The sequence below is a fragment of the Tympanuchus pallidicinctus genome, unplaced genomic scaffold (assembly GCF_026119805.1).
Source record: "Tympanuchus pallidicinctus isolate F22 unplaced genomic scaffold, pur_lepc_1.0 scaffold39, whole genome shotgun sequence".
Taxonomy (NCBI): domain Eukaryota; kingdom Metazoa; phylum Chordata; class Aves; order Galliformes; family Phasianidae; genus Tympanuchus; species Tympanuchus pallidicinctus.
Window position 1 is genome coordinate 475,888 of NW_026294757.1, and position 19,662 is coordinate 495,549.

The 19,662-nt window shown below is 55.6% G+C and overlaps 3 protein-coding genes across 10 annotated transcripts in view; 1 reads left to right on the forward strand and 2 right to left on the reverse strand.

Annotated features, from left to right (window-relative positions):
• The window catches only part of ACLY (ATP citrate lyase), a 78,651-nt gene that overhangs the window by 39,534 nt on the left and 19,455 nt on the right, over window positions 1-19,662 (forward strand). Inside the window, exon 1 of one of the 7 annotated variants that reach the window (XM_052700308.1) lies at window positions 7,544-7,553. The exons of 1 other annotated variant lie outside the window; for it this stretch is intronic. The gene's annotated coding sequence lies outside the window, so the exon portion shown is untranslated. Of the gene's footprint in view, window positions 1-7,543; window positions 7,554-15,843; window positions 15,854-16,351; window positions 16,462-17,797; window positions 17,820-18,489; window positions 18,577-19,662 lie in introns of those variants that run through there. 5 more of the 7 variants (XM_052700309.1, XM_052700304.1, XM_052700310.1 and 2 more) reach the window with 5 other exon arrangements.
• On the reverse strand, window positions 2,633-7,724 carry CNP (2',3'-cyclic nucleotide 3' phosphodiesterase). Of its 2 annotated transcripts, none has more exons than XM_052700319.1 (4): window positions 7,611-7,724; window positions 5,821-6,490; window positions 5,203-5,339; window positions 2,633-4,754 (listed from the first exon to the last, which is right to left on the reverse strand). In XM_052700319.1, the coding sequence occupies exons 1-4, from the start codon at window positions 7,611-7,613 to the stop codon at window positions 4,302-4,304; spliced, it is 1,263 nt and encodes a 420-aa protein (XP_052556279.1). In that variant the 5' UTR covers window positions 7,614-7,724; the 3' UTR covers window positions 2,633-4,301. The 2 variants fall into 2 exon arrangements, with proteins under 2 accessions (XP_052556279.1, XP_052556280.1); XM_052700320.1 differs by lacking the exon at window positions 7,611-7,724 and adding an exon at window positions 6,743-6,877.
• On the reverse strand, window positions 7,826-15,244 carry ODAD4 (outer dynein arm docking complex subunit 4). The gene is made up of 12 exons (XM_052700313.1): window positions 15,116-15,244; window positions 14,856-14,987; window positions 14,387-14,540; window positions 12,553-12,614; window positions 11,665-11,821; window positions 10,600-10,824; window positions 10,141-10,348; window positions 9,384-9,470; window positions 9,010-9,206; window positions 8,755-8,855; window positions 8,383-8,461; window positions 7,826-8,143 (listed from the first exon to the last, which is right to left on the reverse strand). Exons 1-12 carry the CDS (start codon window positions 15,221-15,223, stop codon window positions 7,857-7,859), a joined length of 1,797 nt encoding a protein of 598 aa, XP_052556273.1. The 5' UTR covers window positions 15,224-15,244; the 3' UTR covers window positions 7,826-7,856.

Sequence of the window (19,662 nt, forward strand, 5' to 3'; positions counted from 1 at the left end):
GGGCGCCTCGGGCTGCAGGCGGCGCTGTGCTTTGCAGGGGCTCAGCAGGGCTGCGTGCGCTGAGAGCTGAGGCTGAGCAGCGCAGAGCTGAGGTTGGTGTGGGTGGGAAAGCAAAGTTCCTGCCTGCGAGCTCTTTTCCTGAGGAGGAACCTGACGCTGTTGTATCATCTCTGCCTCGGCTTCTGCTGCAGGAGCAAAAATTACAATCAATGAATTGCACAGAATGATTCCTTCAGATGCTGACATCTTTGTCTTCCTGCGTGTGCCCTGGGCTGCTGGCCTGGGCTTCAGCAGTTGGTGCTGCTGAGTGCGTTGGGTTTGGTCGGAACTTCTGACAATCTGCTCTCACAGAGGGAAGATTTAAGGGCTTCAATTTGAGTGCTGCAAAATAAAGGCAGCGTTTTACAATCGCTCTGGAGGCAGCTTTTGAAGTGAGCCAACCTGAAGTAATATTCCTAAAAACAGACGTTTGCTGAGCGTCCTTCGTGTCGGTGCAGGGTGACGGATTGACCCGGGTTGCACTGAGAGCAAAATGAGATCCTGCAGTTTTCAGATGAACAGCAGGGACCCCAAACGCTGCCTGTGCTCCCTGAGACCTCCCAGCTCCCGCAGCTCTGCGCAGTCACAGCTTGCAGGACTGATTTCAGTGCGGCGTTGCGGTTTTGCGGTGCGTTGTCCTGTGTGTCAGCAATTGCTGCACAGCTCGGCCCTCTGTCAGCGCGCTGCGTTCAGCGCTGCGCTGGTTGCGATGGCTGTTGGTGTTTCTGCCTCCCTGCTGTGCCCTCCTCTCCCAGCTGGGTTTGAGGCCGTTCCTCAGAGGGCAGCAATGGAACGGCTTCGTCTCTGAGCGAGGGAATGTGCGCAGATGTTTATGGAACTGTAGGTGAATGCATGATTTAAAATAGTTAAATATTACTGTGGTGAGTGCCAACGCGTCTCTGAGGAGTGCTGCTGTGTGGATGGAGCTGAAGAAGGGCTCTGCCCCTCCTGCAGCCCCCTGGTTCGCCGTCGCCCCGTGTCGCAGTGCTGCAGGTGTGGGAGCCGCGGGGCGACCTCCAGATCTCTGCGTTGGTGTTTGGGAGATGCTTGCATGTGTGCACAGCTGACCTCCAGGCCCTCGGGTCTGCTGTGTTTATTTATTTCTTTTCCCTGTGTGATTTGCTTTCTGTATCTGACGCAGTTTCAGCTCCAGCTTCTGCACGGAGCGCTGCGCGTCCCTTCGGGGTGCTGACCCTGGACCTGAAGTTGGCTTTGGAAACCGTCCCGCTGCTTCTGGCTGCCCCTTTTGACAGGCTTTTCCAATTGTCTGCTATCCATGCTACCTAGGGAAGCACATGGCTTTGTTTGTGTACTTGGAAGTGTTGCTGTAAAGCTGGATCTCGTGTGCTGATGGCTTCTGACTGTTCTGTAAATACTTGCGTTAGTGCAGACTGGGTGAGTGGAGACAGTTTGGGGACAGCAGTGTGAAATAGCTGTGCAATATTGTGAGTCCCCCGGAGCTTTCTGTATCCGGGATGCAGAGCAGCAGCGGCCGGCTCTGCTCATTCCCAGCAGGAGAGCCCTGGCCTCGCGATGGGGGCTGTGCTCTGCGGCGCTCTGAAAGCTCTGGAATGGCCAAAAGTCTGTGCAGGGCTTTGCCGGTCCTTCCAGTTCACTTCCTCGGTTTAGTAGCTGAGATGTTCACTTGTCTTCAAGTGGATGGGCTTTAAACGCGTGCCTTGTACCCTCCCCTCCCCGTAGGGAAAAGGACGGCTGTGCGCGGCCCCCGTTGATTTCCTCCCGTAGTGCTGAGGTCTGTGTGTTCCGTGGCAGCAGTGCTGCGCCCAGCCGTGCGAGGGGCGTCCCCGCTCCCGGAGCTGAGGCCCGGGGTTTTCCCCAGGGAAGCCGCTTCCCGGGAGCGGTGCCGTGTCGGCTCAGACGCGATGCGCTCCGCTGCGGCCGGGGAGGGGATGGGGATGTGGGATCGCCGGAGCAGCGCTGGGCAGTTTGTGCCTGTGCTGGGCTGAGCTGATGGAGGAGCTCTGCGGGAGCTGTGAGGGCGCTGAGAGGCGCGGAGTGCGAAGCTGCGTTAGGGAGAGCGGCAGCGCTGGGCTGTGGGGGCCGTGCGCGCTGCCTCTGCCCGGGTTTGTGATCCAGCTGCAGCTCTGGCACAGCCAACCTTTCTGCGTTACCCTGCCTCGCTCCCCGCTTTCACGTACAAATTCCTGCTTCAAAGGAGAAAACCAGGGGAGGCGGCGCTGGGGGTGCAGCAGCCCGAGCGGCTTCACGGCATGCAGACGTGCTTTGTTGTGAAGCGGTTCGGAGCAGTCGAGACAGAAGCAGAGACTGATGTGAAGCCGACTTGGAGAGGGCCGCCCTATTTATCCAAATCCCAATTCTGAATGTTTACCTCGGTGTAAAACCTTTCCTGGGGGAGGAAAGGAGTCCTGCATGGAGCACCCGAACCCCGAGCGCTTTGCCAAACGCCTCTCCAGGGCGGCTTCACAGCGGGGCCAGCGCTGTCCCCCTCTGGACCTTTACCTTTCTAGGATGTGAACGGTAACAATGTGAATATTTGTTGTTTACTTCATTAGGCATAATTCATAATGCTGTGTTTATATGGAGAATATCACAGACTGAAGCAAAAACCGTATGCAATTGGTTTACTTTATTATAAACTGTATATGATGTACAAACTAATAAAAAGGTCGATGAGGACGGCGTTGCTGTTGTTCTTAGCGCGGCTCTGCAGGCGGGGGGAGCAGAGCAGCTCTGTGTGCTGCCAGGAGCTGCTGGCTGCGTGCTGTGAGGTGGGATGGGAGACGGGGGCTCGCAGCGCTCCTGGTGCAGCTGCCTGCGCTCAGCCGTGGGAAGGGAGGAGCGGATGGAACTCGGGGTGCAGACGTGGATTCTTTGGGCGGCGTTGGAATGGGAATCCATTGCCATCCTCAAAGCCGCTCCCAAAGCAGGCAGTGCTTTCTCTCACTGCTGAACTCGCACAGCACTGCCCGCGCTCTCCCATAGCGCTCCTTGCTGCTGCTCTGAGGAGGAGGAATGCTGCTCCCAGCGCTGAGCCCTTTACAGACACGAACCCGGCACACAGGTGGGGAACACAGCGAGAGTTTACATTTATTAACGGTGGGTTAAGCACAATGCAGCGCAGAGCCGTAGCAGGAGTTGGGGCTGCTGTCCTGACCTGGGTCTGTTAGTTGAGATTTGTGTTATGAAGTAGTGAGAGCGGGTCTGCGGGCTGGCAAACGATCTAAGAGCAGAAACATCAGCTTTAATAAAACAGGCTTAATAACAGCAGCGCTCGATCATTAACTTCTCTCCAGCCCACGATCGGGGTTGGAGCAGACTTGAGTTACGCAGTTACAATACCTCCCTTTACTTCCTAAATTACAGTGTTACTTCCAGCCTACGTTCAGTGCATTAGCTAAAGCTAGTAAAATCTTGCTTGAAGTACAGTTCTGTATTTCAGACACGATTTAATGTCTACAAAATAAGATGGAAAAGACGTTAGTTCATCTCTTCCATTCCCCGCCAAGGCAGGATTGCTCCCTACAGGACGGAGGTGCTGGCAGAATTGAATGCAGCCCATCCTGAGCAACTGGAGCCGTTACAGGAACCGAATGCAGCTCCTCAAAGCTGTTTCCTTTGCTGTGATTTTCTCCCCATGTCTGCAGTGTTTGGCTCTCAGACGTGGAGGCGCTGCCCATCAGCACAGCCCTTCTCTGCGCTGAAAGCTCTGCGCGCCAGCAGCGCAATGGGGGAAGGACACGCGTGGCTCCGGCGGCTGCCGCACGACCCCTGAAGGGCAGAGCGGCCGGGAGCTGCTGCACTGGACAGAAGGGGTCTGGTTTTCACATGAATGCAGCACTCCTGCTGTTTGTCCGTCTGTCCGTTATGCAGCTCACTGGGCCTCAGAGCAGTTCTGTACAGGCTCTGTTCTGCCACCGCTCAGCTGTGGAGCGCTGACGTGTACAGATGTAACGATTGTGGCTCATAGGGAAGTTATAAAAGACCACAGGAGATCCTCCTCTGAGGAAGAAAACAAGCAGGGCCCCACGAGAGCTGGTTCTCCCCAGACTCTCCCGTCAGAAATACTCAGCAGCACTTTGGTTACCGAGGGTTATGTGACAGCTCTCCTGGAGCTGCTTGTTTTCTACCGAGGCCAATAAATGCCTCCCCAGAGATGTTTCGGTCTGAGGTTGGCAGAAGGGCTTGCTTAGTAAAGGCAGAATTATTTCTCTTTACAGTTTTAAAGGTTACCGAGTTACTTTCCTTTTAAAAACCAGCGGGGGCGACGCCTGCCCGTGCTCTTAGATGATGGTGCAGGAACTGAACGCAGAGCCCCGTTTGTTGGTGCTCTGTGTAGGCACCAGTTTTCCCTTTCCGTAGTAACCCGAGAAAATCGCCCTCACGTCGATCTTTTTAGACAGGACGAGCATCCACATCCCGTTACCAAAATACTGCAGTTTCCCTCCCCCAATTTCCCCCACTTCCTCCCCTTTGCTCCCCGCCCTTTCCAGTTTCACGAACTCCAGCAGATCCAGCCCGGTTTGCACGGCTTCGACGCCGCTGGCGCAGCCGAGGGTGATGTGAGCGCGGCTGCCCTTCGGGAGGCTGTCGGCTGCCTGGATCTTATCGGCGTCCCCGGGCCACAGCAGCAGCTGCTGTTCGCTCAGCTCCACGCGAGCACCGACAGTTTTGGTTGTGACAAACAGACCAGAAATGGACAGAGTGAAGCCCTTGCCGTAGGAAGCCCTCACAGCCTGGGGAGAGAGGGGAGAATCAGAGCGGAGCTGGGGGGGTCGGAGCGCCGCGGGCGGCTTCGTTGGGTCCCGGCTGCCGCAGGTCTCGCTTTGCTGCGTTTGAAACACAACACAGAGCTGCACGGCGAGGGCCGTCCTTCGCCGACCCCCGATTTACCTGGGCTGTTTGGAAGCGATTTAAGCGGAAGTGTAAACCTGCGATTTACTGTCATTCAAACCACGCTAAGGGAGACGAGAGCGGAGGGAGGCGCTGCTGGGAGCGGACGGGAGGCGTGGGCTGCCCCGTGCTGACCGCGTTCCTACAGGCGGGCCGTGGGCGCACGCAGCCCTGCAGTTTCCCTCTCGGCTGTGAGCAAAGCTGCACCCCCCCCCCCCCCCCACCGCACGCAGAGCCCCGGCCAGGGAACGACTCGGATGGGAGGCGGGGAAGCGGAGCCGCAGCGCTCACCTCCTGCTGTGCGTAATCCTCAGCCCCCGCTGCCTTCCCGAAGTCGGTGTATTTGGTGGTGCAGTGCAAGACCCCGGGCGGCCTCTTCACAAAGTAGCTGGTGAGATCTATTTTTATTTTGGGATCTTCAGAAGTGACTGCGAATATAGAAGAACGTTATTATGACAAAAGGATCCCTGAAGAAGCACCGGAGCTTAAGCCTCATCTCAGCTTTCTTCACCTATCTGTCCTCTGTGCTTCACCTCCTTGCGGCTGGAAAGGAAGAGGGGGATACAAAACCCCTCCTTCCACCCGGGACGTGGATGCAGCTGAAACACGTTCAGGTGGCAGAGCAGAAACCCCACGTGGGGGGAGGGGAGGTGAGGCTGCATCTGACCCTCACAAACCATCAGCACCGCTGCCCACCTCCCCCCCCCCAGCAGCCTCACAGCTGAACGGACCCTCAAGGAAACTTTCGTTCATTTTCAGTTACAAAAACAACTTCAAACAACAGGGCTGGGGATCCCTGAATGGTTCCTGTTGCCGATCTTCACTAAAAGCATCACTTTATAAGCTGACCAAATCTGTTCAGGTTGCTGCACCAGCAATAAGAAGCAGGTAAGTTATTTCTATACATACAGAATTTGCTCTCCTTTTTGAAGGCTTTGAGGCTTCCCAGCTCATCTAAGAACACCTGGCCGGCCTTCCTCAGGATCTCAGAGCTTCTTTTGCTCAAAAACCACCCGAAATACATGGGGAGGAACTCCTTCTCCAAACTGGGCTTCATCTTCTTCAGGTCTTCCACCGTCAGTTTCCACTGATTCTTATCCTTAAGCTGCGAGCAATCCATCCTCCACTGGGTTTTGGGCTCCGCAAAGATGACTTTGTAGCGGTATTTGTCAGCAATGTCAAAGATTTGGTCCAGTCGTTCCCTTTCGTGGTGAGTGTCGTCCAAAACGATAACGCTGATGTCTCGTTTGCAATAGTCAACTAATTCCTCATCGACTTTGGCGTATTCTTCAGGCACGGCGCTTCTTATGGCAGGTGTGATTTTGTAGCTCTCAGCGGCGACGACTTTGCAGCCGTCCTTGTAGCGCTCCTGGATCGCCTGGGCCAGCGTGGATTTCCCACTGCCGGGGAGGCCTCGCAGGATGAAGAAGGTTCTGGACTCTTTGAGCGTGGCGATGGTGTCTTCGTCATCGAGGAAAGGGAACCGCAGGCTCTCGGGCCTTTCTTTGGCCGACTGAGCGGACATCTTTCGAAATATTTTCGGCAGGAACGGGTGGCTCTTCTTGGAGAAACCTCTGTTCTGAAATTCGAGAAGAAAACGCCGCTTTGTAGGCTCTGCAAGCCGCTGCTGCGCCCTCGGGGGGTGGGGGGGGTGGACGGGGGGAACCCGGATCGCAGCGGCCCCGACGCGCCCCGCACCGCCCCCCGCCCGGCACGGAGGAAACGGGAAACGTCACCGCCGCAGCGCGGAGCGGCCGCGGCCCGAGGAGCCGCTCTGAGCCCGAGGTGCGAAACGGCGCAGCTCCGCCTGCAGGAGCGAATCGAGACTCACTGACGGCGGCTGTCGAGGCGGAACCCGCGCCGCTCGGGGCTCCGGGAACGGCCGCTCCGGGTTCGGGTTCGAACGGACGGCGCCGCGCCCTCAGCGCCCCCCCGGGCTGCCGCCAGCGCGGAGCGACACGAATCGCTTCCGGCAAAAGCGGCCGCGCTGCCGCCGCCGAACACGAAAGTGAAAGCGGCCGCGTGCGGCGCCCAGCAGTGACTCCTCCATCCTTTGCTTCGGGGTCGGGAGGTGCGGAGCGGTTCCCCACCGGGCGCGGAGCTCCGCCTGCCCCGGGGCGGCCGCTGTGCGGGGTGCGCGGGGCCTTCAGCAAAGCGCGGCTCAGGAGGGGCTCCGCTCAGAGCGGAACGGCGCGACGCCCCCGGCCCCCGTCCGCCGCCCCCGGTGGGGTTGGGGCTCCATCGCCCCTCGAGAAGCGGAGCTGCGACTCCTCTCCGGTTCTGCCGCTCCCGCACCGCCCCGTCCCGTTCGGGCCGTGGGTGCGGGGCTCGGCGGTGCCCGGGGCCGCCGTTCTGCGGGCGGCAGCTGCGGGCGGGCGGCACTGAGCCGCTTTTCAAACGCGCAAACAAAAGAACAATAATAGAAAACACCCCCGGGCGCCATTGTTCGGCAGCCAACGCCGGGATAAAGCGCTCCTTTATGCCGCGGAGCCGCGCCGGGACAAAGGCGGCACAGAGCGGCGCGGGGCTCCGCGGGCGAACAATCCGCGATTGAGCGGCGCTCCGTTCACGACGCCCCGCCGTCCCCGCGGCCGCTCCGTTCCCCGCAGCGCTCCGACGGAGCCCCGAGAGGGGAGCGGGCGGCGAAGGGGCAGCGCGGCTCAGAGCCCCCCGCCGCCCCGCGCCCGTCCCGCACTTACCATGGTGAGGGCAGCGGCTCCGGGGCGGCCGCCGGTGCGGAGCGGGAGAGCGGCTCTGGGGCGGGCGGCACCGCGGCCCCTTTCATAGCATCGCCCCCCCTCGCCCCCCTCGCCCGGACCGCCCGTGGCCGCGCCTGCCCGGGGCGGGCGGTGCCGCTGGTGCCCGGCGCGGGGCTCGCTGCTTGCGCCCCGGGGTGCGGCGGAGCTGCACCGTGTGTGAGAGCAGAGCCGCTGCCCGGCTTTATTCTAACCGCTCAGGAAATCGAACTGCTTTTTTTCGTCGTCTCCTATTTCTTCTTCCTCTTTTTCGCTCCCCTCTTCCTTTCTTTCGCTCTCCTCCCCCTCTCTTTTGCTCCTCTCTTCTTCACTCTCCTTCTCTTTTTCATCTTGTTCATCGAGCTCTTCTCTCTCGCTTCCTTGTTCCTTTTTGCTCTCGGTATCTTCTTTTTCACCCCTTTGGTTCTCCGAGCTTTGCTCACCTTCCCGTCCCTCAGACTTGTCATCTTCTGCATTTTCACCGCTGAAATCGTGATCTGGGGGGGAATGAAATCTAAGAGTGAGTTCGAGCACTGAGCAACCAGTGGGGCACGAGGAGAAAGGCTTTTCCCCTTTCCCCCCCCATCAGCGCTGCCTTCTGTCTCACAGCTGCGCTGTGTTCGGAGCCCGGTCAGCGCGGGGCGCTGCTGCCACCTCCCGCACGGCTCCGCTCCCTTCCCAGGAAAGGAAAGCGGGGAATTCTCACGTTACACGGTGCAGAATTTGACACAGTTACCTGGCAGAGTGTGAGCCTCCGTTTCTTTTTCTCTTTCTTTCAGGTCTTCAATGAAGCTTCTGCTCACGTCATCCAAAGCCTGAAAAACGATGTGGCTTCTCAGTAAAGGCCCTGCACACAGCGTGCAAATTGCTCCCGTTTTCCCCTGAGCTCTGCTATCCCTGCTTTGCTCCCTCCCTGCCTTCACACTCTGCACCGATTCCAGCTATCGGCACCTGCGCCAGACGCCTCCTCCCCTGAAGGTTTCGTCTCTCACTCACTGCTGTTTCCCTCTGGCAGAACAGGCGCTGCTTCAGCTCTGAACACCCAACAGCTCTGTGCTCATCTGCACCCGTTTGCAGGACAGCCTCCTTACAGCTCTGCCCCACTTACAGCAATGATGGCCTGCTGGGCAGCGTTGCTGTGCACCAGCTTCGCCTTCTCAAGGGCTTTTTCAAAGTTTGCAATTGCAGACCAGTAATCCTTCAATTTTTCTGTATCAAACAAATGAAAACATCGATTGGAACCCAAGATACAGAGAACAGCAAAGAACAAGCAAGGCTCCTGCCAGAGACCTGAGCCTGAAGGCTGTGGAGTTTTCACTCAGGTGCCCAACAGGCCGGCAGCTTCCACACCCCGCGTCCGTACCCTGAGCCTGCGCCAGCAGCACACTGGCGTGGAGCTGCCACTCCGCATCCCCCGCCTCCAGCGCTGACTGCAGGGATTTCTCTCCGCAGTTCTGAGCTTCTTCTGCCCTCCCGAGCTCAAGGTAGCAGCGGCCAACCTCGTGGAACAGCCACGTCTTCTCCAGGCTGGATTTTGCCAATGGGATTTTCTCCTCCCAGCTTCAAGCAGAGAGTAAGAAAGACAGTTTTTAGTGCAGCTGTCATTCCAGTCACAGAATCTATAAACAAAGGGTTCCAGTTGTTGGTATGAAGACATTCACAGCTATCTTGCTAGCAGAACAAACTGAAAGGACAGTATTTAACTGAAACCCCACTGCCTTCCTCTTATTTACGTACGTGTCGATGGCTTGCTGGAATTTGCCAGTCCTGGCATAAACTCTGCCAATGTTGTCGAGGGCTCTGGACACGGCGTCAGGGAGATTGCTGTGCAGAAAGGGAAAGATTGCAGTGGTTGAAGCAGCCTTTATTGCTGGCAGTCTGATCTTCAACCCGTCTGTATTCTGTAGTGCCCAGCATAACGTAAAGGGTTGGGAAGTAGAGGTGAAGGACCAGTGCCAGGCTGGGAGTCATCAAACCAAAGTAAATGTCCTCACTCCCAGCTTTGGAACCGGTTTGCAGTGATCATCTGTCGTACAAATGAAAAAGCTGATGAGAGCAGAGCAGCAGCGCGGCGCTGTTTGCTCTGCCGCTCCTTAACAGCCACCAGAGGGCGAATGCTGCTCGGCAACGGCTGCGCTGCGGTCCTACAAGAGCAGCTTCCACGGGCTTGAAAAAGCAGCGCCACGCGTCTCATTGCTGCCCGCTGCTGCCCCGGCTCTGACCTTCCCGAGGAGGAAGCGCACAATGGGGCTGCAGTGCTGAGCCTGGGATTTGTGCTCTTTTGCTTTGCTTCAGCACGCATTTTGGCACGCCACGTGTGCTGGAGCCTTTAAAAATCTGCTAAAGTCATTTGTTTTTGAAATAGTGAAGACCCCCGTGTGTGGGCAGAGCCCGAATGCACTGCCCTGCTACATCTTCAGACGAGAATTACAACGCAACCTGATGCTAAAAACAGAGCAACTTTCCTCCCCCTTCAGAATTTCTCAGCACTTACTTCTGCCTGGCAAACTCCAGATCCATTTTGTGGCTTTTCAGGGCTGCCTCCATCCGCCCCATCTCAAACTGAGCATTCCCAATGCAGCTGTGGAGGTTCCCAATCAGCTCCTTCTTGTTGGGAACTTCATCCTCTGACCATCCTTGTATCGTTTTCAGCACACGCTCAGCTTTCCTGCAGCTCTCTTCGGGGCAGTCCCCAGTGAGCACTGAGGACAGAGAGGAGCAGAGTGCAGCTGTGCAGACACAGCGACACGGGGAGGGAAGGCCAGCAGTTTTGTCAGCCTCACAGGAAGCCTGGGAAGGGCACATCCTGCAACCCTTCATCCAGCCTGCAGGAACTCCCTGCTGCTGTGTGACAACGCTTGTGTTGCACCGCAGCTCTGGTCTGCATTTGCTACAGCAAGTGGCCACAAGCGCCACTCATCGCTTGCTTACTGTTTCCAGCCAGGACACTCACACATGTCGATGTCCTCCATGCTCTGCACAATGAATCTGGCCACCTCAGCTGGTTTGGGTTTCTTCTCCCTGATCCACCTCTGCTGCCTGAGCCTGCGCTCCCTCACACGGGCGTAGATGGGCTTCTGCTGCTGCCAGAACTCGGCGCGTGTGTCCAGGTAGGCGATGCCGCCCAGCACCACGTCCTCCACTTTGACGCCCTGCTTTGTGACGCTGCTCATCAAATCTGAAAATAGGGGGGCAGAAGAGGAGAGCGCAGTGTGCACAGCGGATGAAGCCTCAGGTCACTGGGCTGCTCACAGATATCCTGCTGTGACAGAGAGAGAGCTGGAAATTCAGGCTCCAGTGCTCCCAGGTTTGACTGGGAGGGGAGTTCCAGAAATTCTCCTTGGGAGCAAAAAACTGCTGCGTTTGGGGCTGGCTGTGGTGTGTGCCTGTCCTGGGCAGAGCACATGGATGGGACACCTGCACTCAGATGGCACTGAAAACACTGGGGAGATGGAGAGGAGCATTACATGCCTGGAAACTAGATGGCTCGTACATTATTATACTAATGCTGGCAATACCATAAAACTTATGATTAGGCTAAATTCTTAATTACTGCTCTGTTACCAACTGAACGGTTTCCTAGGAGGAGGAAAAAAAAAGATTAAATGGAAATCACCTTTCTGCCTATTTCTAAAATAAGGTCCTTTGTGAATCCTGTATCTTGTTCCTAACAGTGCATTTAACAAAGCCACAGGTGAGGAAGTGCCACCAGCAATGCTTTGCTCTTAATGCAGATGTTAGTGGAATCAACATCATGTCAGGAATGGAGTGATTTATCATGCTGACTTCCTCAACACAGATGGCTGTGATTGAAAGGAGGAAACATTCAGAGGCAGCTCTGAATACTGGATTTGGCTCCAAAGACACCTGAACTCTGCAGACATCTGCCTCCCTCTGACACTGCCAGCCCTAGGAGCTACGTGAGCAGTGAGACAAACACGAGCAGTAATAAGAATATGAAAGAAGGAAAGAAGATCCTGCTTAGAAGGAACATTTAACTGAAAACAATGGAGAAAACCTTCATCCTTCAGCAGCTTTTCTAGGTAGGCCTTGTCAGCATAGAGCTCTCCAAGAAGCTGCCGCTCTGTTTTCTGATTCCTTGCAGGTTCCTGTTTCTTTGTGCACTTTTGGTCCTTGATCAGTTTGATTTGGAGTTTCTGATCTGCTTTTTTGCTCTACAGCAAGAAAAAAATAGAGTAAGTGAAGCGGGATTGCTGGGGAACCTGGGATTATCAGTGAGGCCTGGCTTCCAGAACTGCTGACCCTCTGTGTAGGCCAAGTTCCCTTAAGTAAAAGCAAGTTCCTGTCTCACAGAGAGCTTTTAGGCTTCTGCGTGCAAATTATTTTCACTGCAAGCTACCCGTAATTCCAGCTGAAAGAAAGCAATGAGCATTCACTGCCCTGCCTTCAGGGGGAAACGTGGTGCAGCATCTCAGAGCAACAGAGCAGTGGAGCACCCCGAAACAAAGCAGCTGAGAAAGTGTCCGTTATCAGAAACGTGAACCTCAAACAGCAGGTAAGAACAAAGCAAACACTGCGGGTGAGGCTGCCTGGCCCTGACCGCAGAGCTGTTACTCATTAGCCTTCAATGGGGGTCAGCAGCAGCAGCAGGAACCGGTCAGGCTGGGGGAGGACTTTCAGGGGGGCTCTGTCTCCCATCCGTTGCTCTTCCCTGCCCTTCTCCTTTCTACTTTGTGTGGCTTCAGCCACAGCTGCATTAAAGGCAGGTGCAGTGAAATCCTCCTACTGGGTTTGTTTGGGTCCTGTGCTCAGGACGCGCTGCCCGGGAGCAGCCACGACCCCAGCACACTGCTGCAGAAACCACTGATCCTCCCTGCCCTGTTATGTTTCAGAATGTAACAGTGTTAAAACAACTCCAAGCTTCTGAGAGCTCTTCACACCGCACCTCTGCCTGCCGGCTTATGAAGCAGAGATCCTCTGTGTTCTTCAGTTTAACTGAGGATGGACCTGCAAGTGCAGAGAAAATACGGCATTAGAAAAGCTTGAGAATTTAAAACAGCTGAAAATGTTCCAAGCTGAAAATGCCCTGTTACAAATCGGGACTTCTAGTAATTCTTTTGCATGAAATATGTGGATATGTAAGTTCTTTAAGCAGGAATTACAGCTCACAGATGCAGCTCTTGAATTGTGATCATTACGTTTGCATGGCACCACCACAGGCAGGTTTCTGACAGAGATGTGCTGTATCCCACATGCAGAGTCTTAAAATGGAAGGAAAGCTCATAAGCGCGATCATCTGCAGCAACCCAGAGAACTACTTTAAGGTCTTTGTGCCCTGACACAAACCCCCGTTTTATTTTCACTTCTGCTATTCAGAGCACAGCTCTAGCAGTGAAAGCAAGGGTGAAAAACAGCTCTTTGTTTGGGCCTGGTCAGAAGGGAGGAAGCAGCTTCCAGTGCCCTCGTGGAAGAATTTCCTCCGGTGAGGTGAGCGAGCTGACAGCACCGCTCTGCCACACAGGCTCAGTAAAGCTGGGATGTGCCCTGTTAATATATCTGCACGCAGCAAGCAGCTAGAACTAATGCTCATCTATTTCCTTGCTTCATTTCCCCTGCATCGAGGGGCTGCCAAATGTTTAAACACCTCATGGTTTTTATTCTGTTCGTTTGCATACAGCCCAGGTGCTTGAAGGCATTCAAAGCATTCAGCTCAGCACGTCAAGCAGACGAGTTTCCACTGAGAGCTGTGCTGTCCTGGCGTTTGCACCAACTAAGAAAGCAGCAGTAAGAGGAAAACAAAGCAGGTCTGGAAAACTGCTCTGTCTGCCATTTTAAATGAGTGTCACACATGGAGGAGCTGCAGGCTTTCACACAACTGGGACGTGAAGCCAATCTGCTGTACTGGAGGTGGGCTGCAATTCCAAAAGCGATCTCAAGGCGAGGTAGCTGTGTTATCTGTGGGATCGAGGTGTGTGGGGCAGGCAGGGTGTGCCCTGGCTCCATGACAGGACAGGCTGCTGGAGGATCCACCTGAGCAGTTTCTGACTGTCCCAGCAGGTTTTGCAGCAGCCTTGCAAGCTGTGCACAGGTTCTCTTTGCACGTGATAAGCCACTCAGCCACAGAGCCAGCCCCAGTTGAGCGTGTGTGTGAGCCTGGAGCGGGTGCAGGTGTTGACTAAGCTTGCCTGCATGTGAGAGCACTGCTAGGAGAAAAAGTAAGGGAAAAGTTTTCCACTGGTTTTGAACGTCATCAGGTCCTTGGCCTTTCCTGTCTCTTGCAGTTCTCTGATTTACGCCAGAACTTATGAAAGCAGTGCTCCATTGCAACAGTTTCACTGCTCTGACGCAATGTAAACTGGAGGAAAATCAGAATCTCAGGAAGGCCAGTCTCAGGTGGGCAGATTTCACTACAAACTTTTTAACACCAGGATAAAGATCTCAAAACGGATTCTGTAATCAGTAGGCCATAAGTAGGTGTACTGCTGTTCTGTATTATTTAGAACATTTTTATGGTGACTTTAGAAATGTAAGTGCCAGGGTCATAATTCACTCCCCTAATCATTAGCTATTAGACACTGCAGGTGGGGATGTGGTCTTTTCTGCGCTTCTTGGTTTCAAATAAGAATGGCTATAGAGCTCATGAATCCAGAAGCAAAAGGAACTCTGCTGTTACTTGGTCCTTAGGAATATTAACACCCATCAGCTATCAGCAGCTGATGACAGAACACCATGAAAAGCCTCAGCTGTGCCTGCAGGCACCATGAAGGGGAACTTCTTACTTCCAATGCAGTTGATGATCGCCTCGTGGGATTTCTGGATGCCCAGCCTGAACTTCTGCAGCTCCGGGCGCAGTTCACTGCCCCGGTGATAAAACACCAGAGCAAATTCAAAGTCACCCATGGTATATAACGTCTCAGCTTTTTGGTAAAGGCCCTGAAAAGACATTTGAAGGGGAGAAAGCCAACAAACTATGCTTCAGAACCTCCAAACAATCCTCTCCTGGGCAGAAGTGAAAGCCCTACTCATACAGCCAAGTTTGCATACAATAAAATCCAATCCTGGGTCCTTCCTCATCGGCTGAGCACTTCCAGCTCTCTGGACGCACCGCAGAGGAGCTCAGCACGCTGCGATTTGGCGTCAGCCGACATCACAGCACATCCCTCCCTTGAGGGCTCTGCAAGGACCGCCGCCCCCACAGGCAGCAGAGCTGTCCTGGGCACCGCCGCCCTGCAGCTCTGAACCATTTACCTCCGAGAACGTTTTGTCATTCTGGAGAGACGCTTCGGCGTCCTTCAGGGAATTCTGCACATCTCCGAGCTTCAGGTAACACCGCGAGCGGGCCACGAGGCCGTGCTTGTCCGCGGCTCTGAGCTGCAGCGCCTGCAAGGAAGAGCGCGGCGTGCAGCGCAGGGCCGGGAACGCAGAGCGGCCGCGGATCGGGGTGGCGGATGAGGCCGAACCCCCGGTTTCGCCTCCCCCCAGGCCGCGACCCCCACCCGGGCCCTCACGTTGTTGAAGCAGTCCAAGGCCTTGCCGTACTCGCCCCGCAGGTACAGCAGCGCGCCCTGGCTCATGAAGCCCGGGAAGGTGCCGGTCGGCGCGGGGCCCTCCGCCATGGCGGCCTGAGTCGTCGCTTAGCAACGGCTGCTGGGCAACGGTGTCACTTCCGGCGCCGCGCGAAGCCCCGCCCGCGTGGTGACGTCACCGAGGCGTGCCGCGCCGCGCAGCTCGGCGAGGTCCTGGCAGGAAAAAACCGCCGGCCCTCGGCGATGTGAGCGTGCGCGGGCGGCCAGAGAGAGCTGGGGAGCGTCGTGCCCCGCTTCGAAAGGCAGGAAGCGCGTTGCTCGTACGACTCGTGCAGCCGATCCCTGCCGCTCGTTGTTCCTCGTTCCGCTTTGTCCTCACTGACCCAACCTGTTCGACCTGCGCGGATCGGCTGCCGGCTCGGGTTTGGTGCTTAGGCTGTTTGCAAACAGCTGCGTGGCCATGAAGAGACTGGAGTGCAGAGTTTAATCAGAGCGCTCTGCAGCTCTGCGGGGTCCCTCGGACAGCGGTCAGCATCGCGCTGTGAGCTCGCGGCACATTGCAGCATCCAGTCCTTCTGGGCAGCTGCGCTGACGAACGAGAGAATGTTCTGGTTCTCCCATCAGCAGCCTTCGTCTCGACTTTATTTTGGCTTCGAATGAGGCCCTGACAAGATGAATGTTTGGAGCAATTTGTTCCAGAGAAATGACTCAGAGCGGGCGCGGCTTCGTGCGATGCGCTCAGCGCAGCCCGGGCTCATCTGATGAAAGCCGCTGCTTCTGCGCCTCGCTCCCGGGACGCTGCGGGACGGGGCCAGGGGTGGGCAGTGACACAACGGCCCGGCACGTCCCAGGGAGGCGGCGGTCCGACAAACCCTCTGCCGTAGGGAAAGAGCTTGAGAGGGTCTGTAGGAAAAAAGCTGCCGGGAGCTGAGCGCTAGTGGGAAGCAGCAGAGGCGGGACGAACCGGGCGGGGAAGAGAGCTGGCGGTGCTGGAGGCGGCGCGGCTCTGTGCTCGGGGCTGACGGCAGCTCCGCGTCCCGGTGCGGGGTTCACGGCCGAGAGCGGGGGGGACGAAAGCGGGGGGGAGGCTGGGGAGGCGGGGGCGGGCGGAGAGGCGGAACTACGACTCCCACAAGGCCGCGCGGGCGCGCCCCACCGGCGCAGACCAATAGGAACGCGGGTGCCGCTCAGGCAACGCGCACGTGACGGCGGCGGCAGCCAATGGGCTGCGGCGGCGCCCGTAGGCCGATGGGCCGGGGGGGCAAAGCCGCGCCACAGCGAACAAAAGGCGGCGGCCGTCGGGGAGCGGCAGCGCGGAGCGGGTGCAGGTGAGTGGTGGTGGGCAGAGCTCCGCGCGGCGGGCTGGGCTGCCCCGGGCTTCTTCCTGGGGGGCGCTGAGATCTCCTGGGGCTCTGCGCGGTGTGGGGGGCGCACGCCCGGCCTGGGCGGGGATGTCCGCCCGTCTCTGAAGGGACCCGGCGGCGCTGGGCCCGGCCGTCCCTGTGGCTCCGGCGATTCAATGGGGCGCTGGGAGCCGCGGCCCCGCGCTGTCCGTTCCCGCCCTGACCTTGAGGCCGCAGCGAGGTTCGCCCTCTATGGAGGGATGCGGGAGCTCCGCCGTGCCGGGCTCGGGCTGCTGGGCGGCGTTTGATGGGAGCCGGGAGAAAGGGCTCCCGCCCGCGCCCTGAGCTCTGTCTGTGCGGGCGGAGGCAGCCCGGCCCCAGAGCACCGCCGTTTGCGCCTCTTCCAGAGCGAGAATCCCTTTTCGCGGCTGGCAGGCCGCCCTCCCCCCGCCTGCGGTTCTCGTTCCGTTCTCAGCCCGTGTCGCAGCGGTGTGAGGAGCCCCGGGCTGCCCTGTGCTCCATGGGCGGCTCTGAGACTCGGCCACTGCGTGGCCGCTTTCCAGCCCCTTGTTCACTACCTGCACGCATCTGTTTGTGTTGCAGCTTTGGAAGTTCTCTTCCTTTTGCACAGGGTTCACGTTTCCCTCCGTTAAACTACATTTGCTGTCTGGCTGAGCATCCAACGACTGAAAAACTGTGTGCGTTCTAAATATTTTGCTGTAGATCCCTGCAGTTGCTTTGTTTCCTTAATTGTGTTTGGAACTCAGGCTGTTGCTCTCCTGTCTAGTGTTGTCTAATCCCTGGTGATGGGGAATAAACCCACACAGCAGAAGCTCATGGGGTTTCAGGTTAAGTTTTCTTTTAAAGATAGAACTCCAGGTATCCCATTGCTGATGCCCGGCGTGTACCAGCACATCTGGATCAGTCTTCAGCTCTCTGTTAACCTGGCTTAAATTGGTTCGTGGTCTGCTATTTTCCTTGGCTGCATTTTGATTTCTGAAGGCTCAGAGTCTGTAGAGAGCATGTTTCCCACCACCTTAGTGAATGACAGCAGCTTGCATCACAGCAGCCCAGTGCCAGGAGTTTCACAATGTGCAGCACTGAGGCTTCTTGAGGCTTCTGACCCATGAAATTGGCTGTTGTGGGGCCTCTCTGGAGCCCCTCTGCCATCTGATGAAAGCGTGCTTGCCAGGTGGGTGCTGACGTAACTGTTTGTGCTGCTGTGGGCAGGAAATATTGACTGATCTTGAGCTGTGTTAATAAATGACCTGGGATGAAGGGAGGACACTGCTTTACTACGTGACTTAAAATCCTCAGGAGGAGAGAGGATGAAATCTCTCCAGGTGGGTGGAATAGTTTGGAAGCACAGTTTGGTATGAGTGGAGTTGAGTGATTTGGGGCTAAGCAAATTCCACGCGTGGAGCCCTGTTCTGTGTGCTTGTGAAGGGGTGAGGCTCACTGAGTTACACCTCTGAGACCAGAAAGGGCTTAAGGGGATAAATCAGTCCTTTCTTTAAAAGGTATTTCTTATATGGGTAGGCTGTGCTCACCCACCATCTGCTCTGTTCAGTATTCAAAGGGACTTTACACTGATTCTATTGCCAAAAATGCCTTTTTTTTTTTTTTTTTCATCTTTTTTTCATCTCCTCTCTGGTTTTTATTGTTTTACCTTCAGCTGGTTGCTGGTATGTTGGGGCGGATGGATCAGCTGTCACACAAACACAACAGCGTCCTGCTCTGTAACCTTTGTCTGCCTTACCATTATCACACTGAGTATCTTTTCTTTCCTCAATGCGCTTGAGAAACTTTAAAGAGTAACTTTTTTGTGTACTTGGCAAACTGTGTTGTGAGGGAACAGGTACTTCTGAGCCCTTGATCGTGTGATCCAGTCCATTTCTTTTACTTGCTCCAGGCATGCTGAAAACCAGCACTCATTTACGTCATTGGCTGTGGATGATTTTCAGAAAGGTCTCTGACTTGTTGCAGGTAAATTGTTTGTTTTAGAGCCTCAGTAAACGAACACGCATCATTAGTGGAAATCGCTCATACATCCACAAAGAACTCACTTTTACTGTGATCTTCTGATCAACCCATAACCAGGTATGTGATTCTGCTCAGCAGAGCTCCTGCAGGATTTGAGACCTGAAGTCACAGGAAAACTGCAGTTCGGACTTAATGAATAATTCATAAACAGAGCAGCATCTCAGGAGTGAGTCAGTAGGAGAGAACATTGTTATAGTTTGTATTTGGGGTAGGGAAAGGGGCCTTCTGCTCTTCCTCCCCACCCCGATGTCCTCCAGCGGTGCAGCATTACATCTGTGGGCATCAGTTGGAGCTGCAGGCTCTCAGAGCGCTGCAGAAAAGCCCTCCAGGACAGCTGAGCCCTGCCTGGCTGTGGGGACCTGCAGGGTGTTTGTTCCTCAGCTGCCTGCAGGTCGGCAGTCAGAGCTCTGCTCCGTGTTTGCTCAGCAGTGCGGCTGGTGGTGGAGCTGCTGTGCTTGTGGCCCCTGTGGCCGATGGGGGACCTGCGCGCGGACGGGTCGGAATTGCTGATGCCCTGTCAGACCTTTATCTGCTGATCTTTTGGCTTAACGTTCAGCAGACTGAAGGCATTGTTTCGTGCTGTCTGTCCCATGAGATGGGCTGAGTTGGAGCATGGAAAAACTGCGTGAAGGATGTGATTAAAGACTTGCTAATGCGTTGGGAAGTGTAAAAAAAAAAAAAAAAAAAAAAAAAAAAAAAAACAACACGGGCTGTTCTCTTGCCTGGGACAACCAGCATGACACACACAGATCTGTCACATTCATCTGTTCCTATTCGATAATCCTCTAGGTTTTCTCTTTTCTGTAAGACTGAGGTCATTGGGTCTGGTTCTCTACTATTGCAGACAATTACATCTTGGTCACTGGCATAACTAATGCCAGCTTTTGATTAATTTGTAATGTGCACTGCAGTGTTGTTCAAGGACTCTGTGTCACCTTGGAGAAATGCAAAATCCATAGGTTTGTGTTTTCTTTCTTCAGGATAAAATACAAATGGCAAACATTTATTAACCCATATGCTCTTACTGCAGTCAAATGTGCTGCTTTTTCTCTGGGACTGGCCTTTATCGTGCTGTTCTGGTAGCAGCCGATGGATTTCTGAGAGCCCTGGAAGCGAGAGCGTTGCTGCCAGGCAAAATTAATA

Excerpts from the sequence above, each read along its gene's own strand:
- CNP (XM_052700319.1), bottom strand. Across the intron at positions 5,340-5,820 it reads CAAAAAGGAGAGCAAATTCT|TCACTTCTGAAGATCCCAAA; the intron begins GTATGTATAGAA and ends CTATATTCGCAG. Across the intron at positions 4,755-5,202 it reads AGGATTACGCACAGCAGGAG|GCTGTGAGGGCTTCCTACGG; the intron begins GTGAGCGCTGCG and ends CTCTCTCCCCAG.
- ODAD4 (XM_052700313.1), bottom strand. The coding sequence starts at position 15,223 with ATGGCGGAGGGCCCCGCGCCGACCGGCACCTTCCCGGGCTTCATGAGC. Across the intron at positions 9,471-10,140 it reads CTGGAGTTTGCCAGGCAGAA|CAATCTCCCTGACGCCGTGT; the intron begins GTAAGTGCTGAG and ends CTTTCTGCACAG. Across the intron at positions 8,144-8,382 it reads GGAGGCTCACACTCTGCCAG|ATCACGATTTCAGCGGTGAA; the intron begins GTAACTGTGTCA and ends ATTCCCCCCCAG.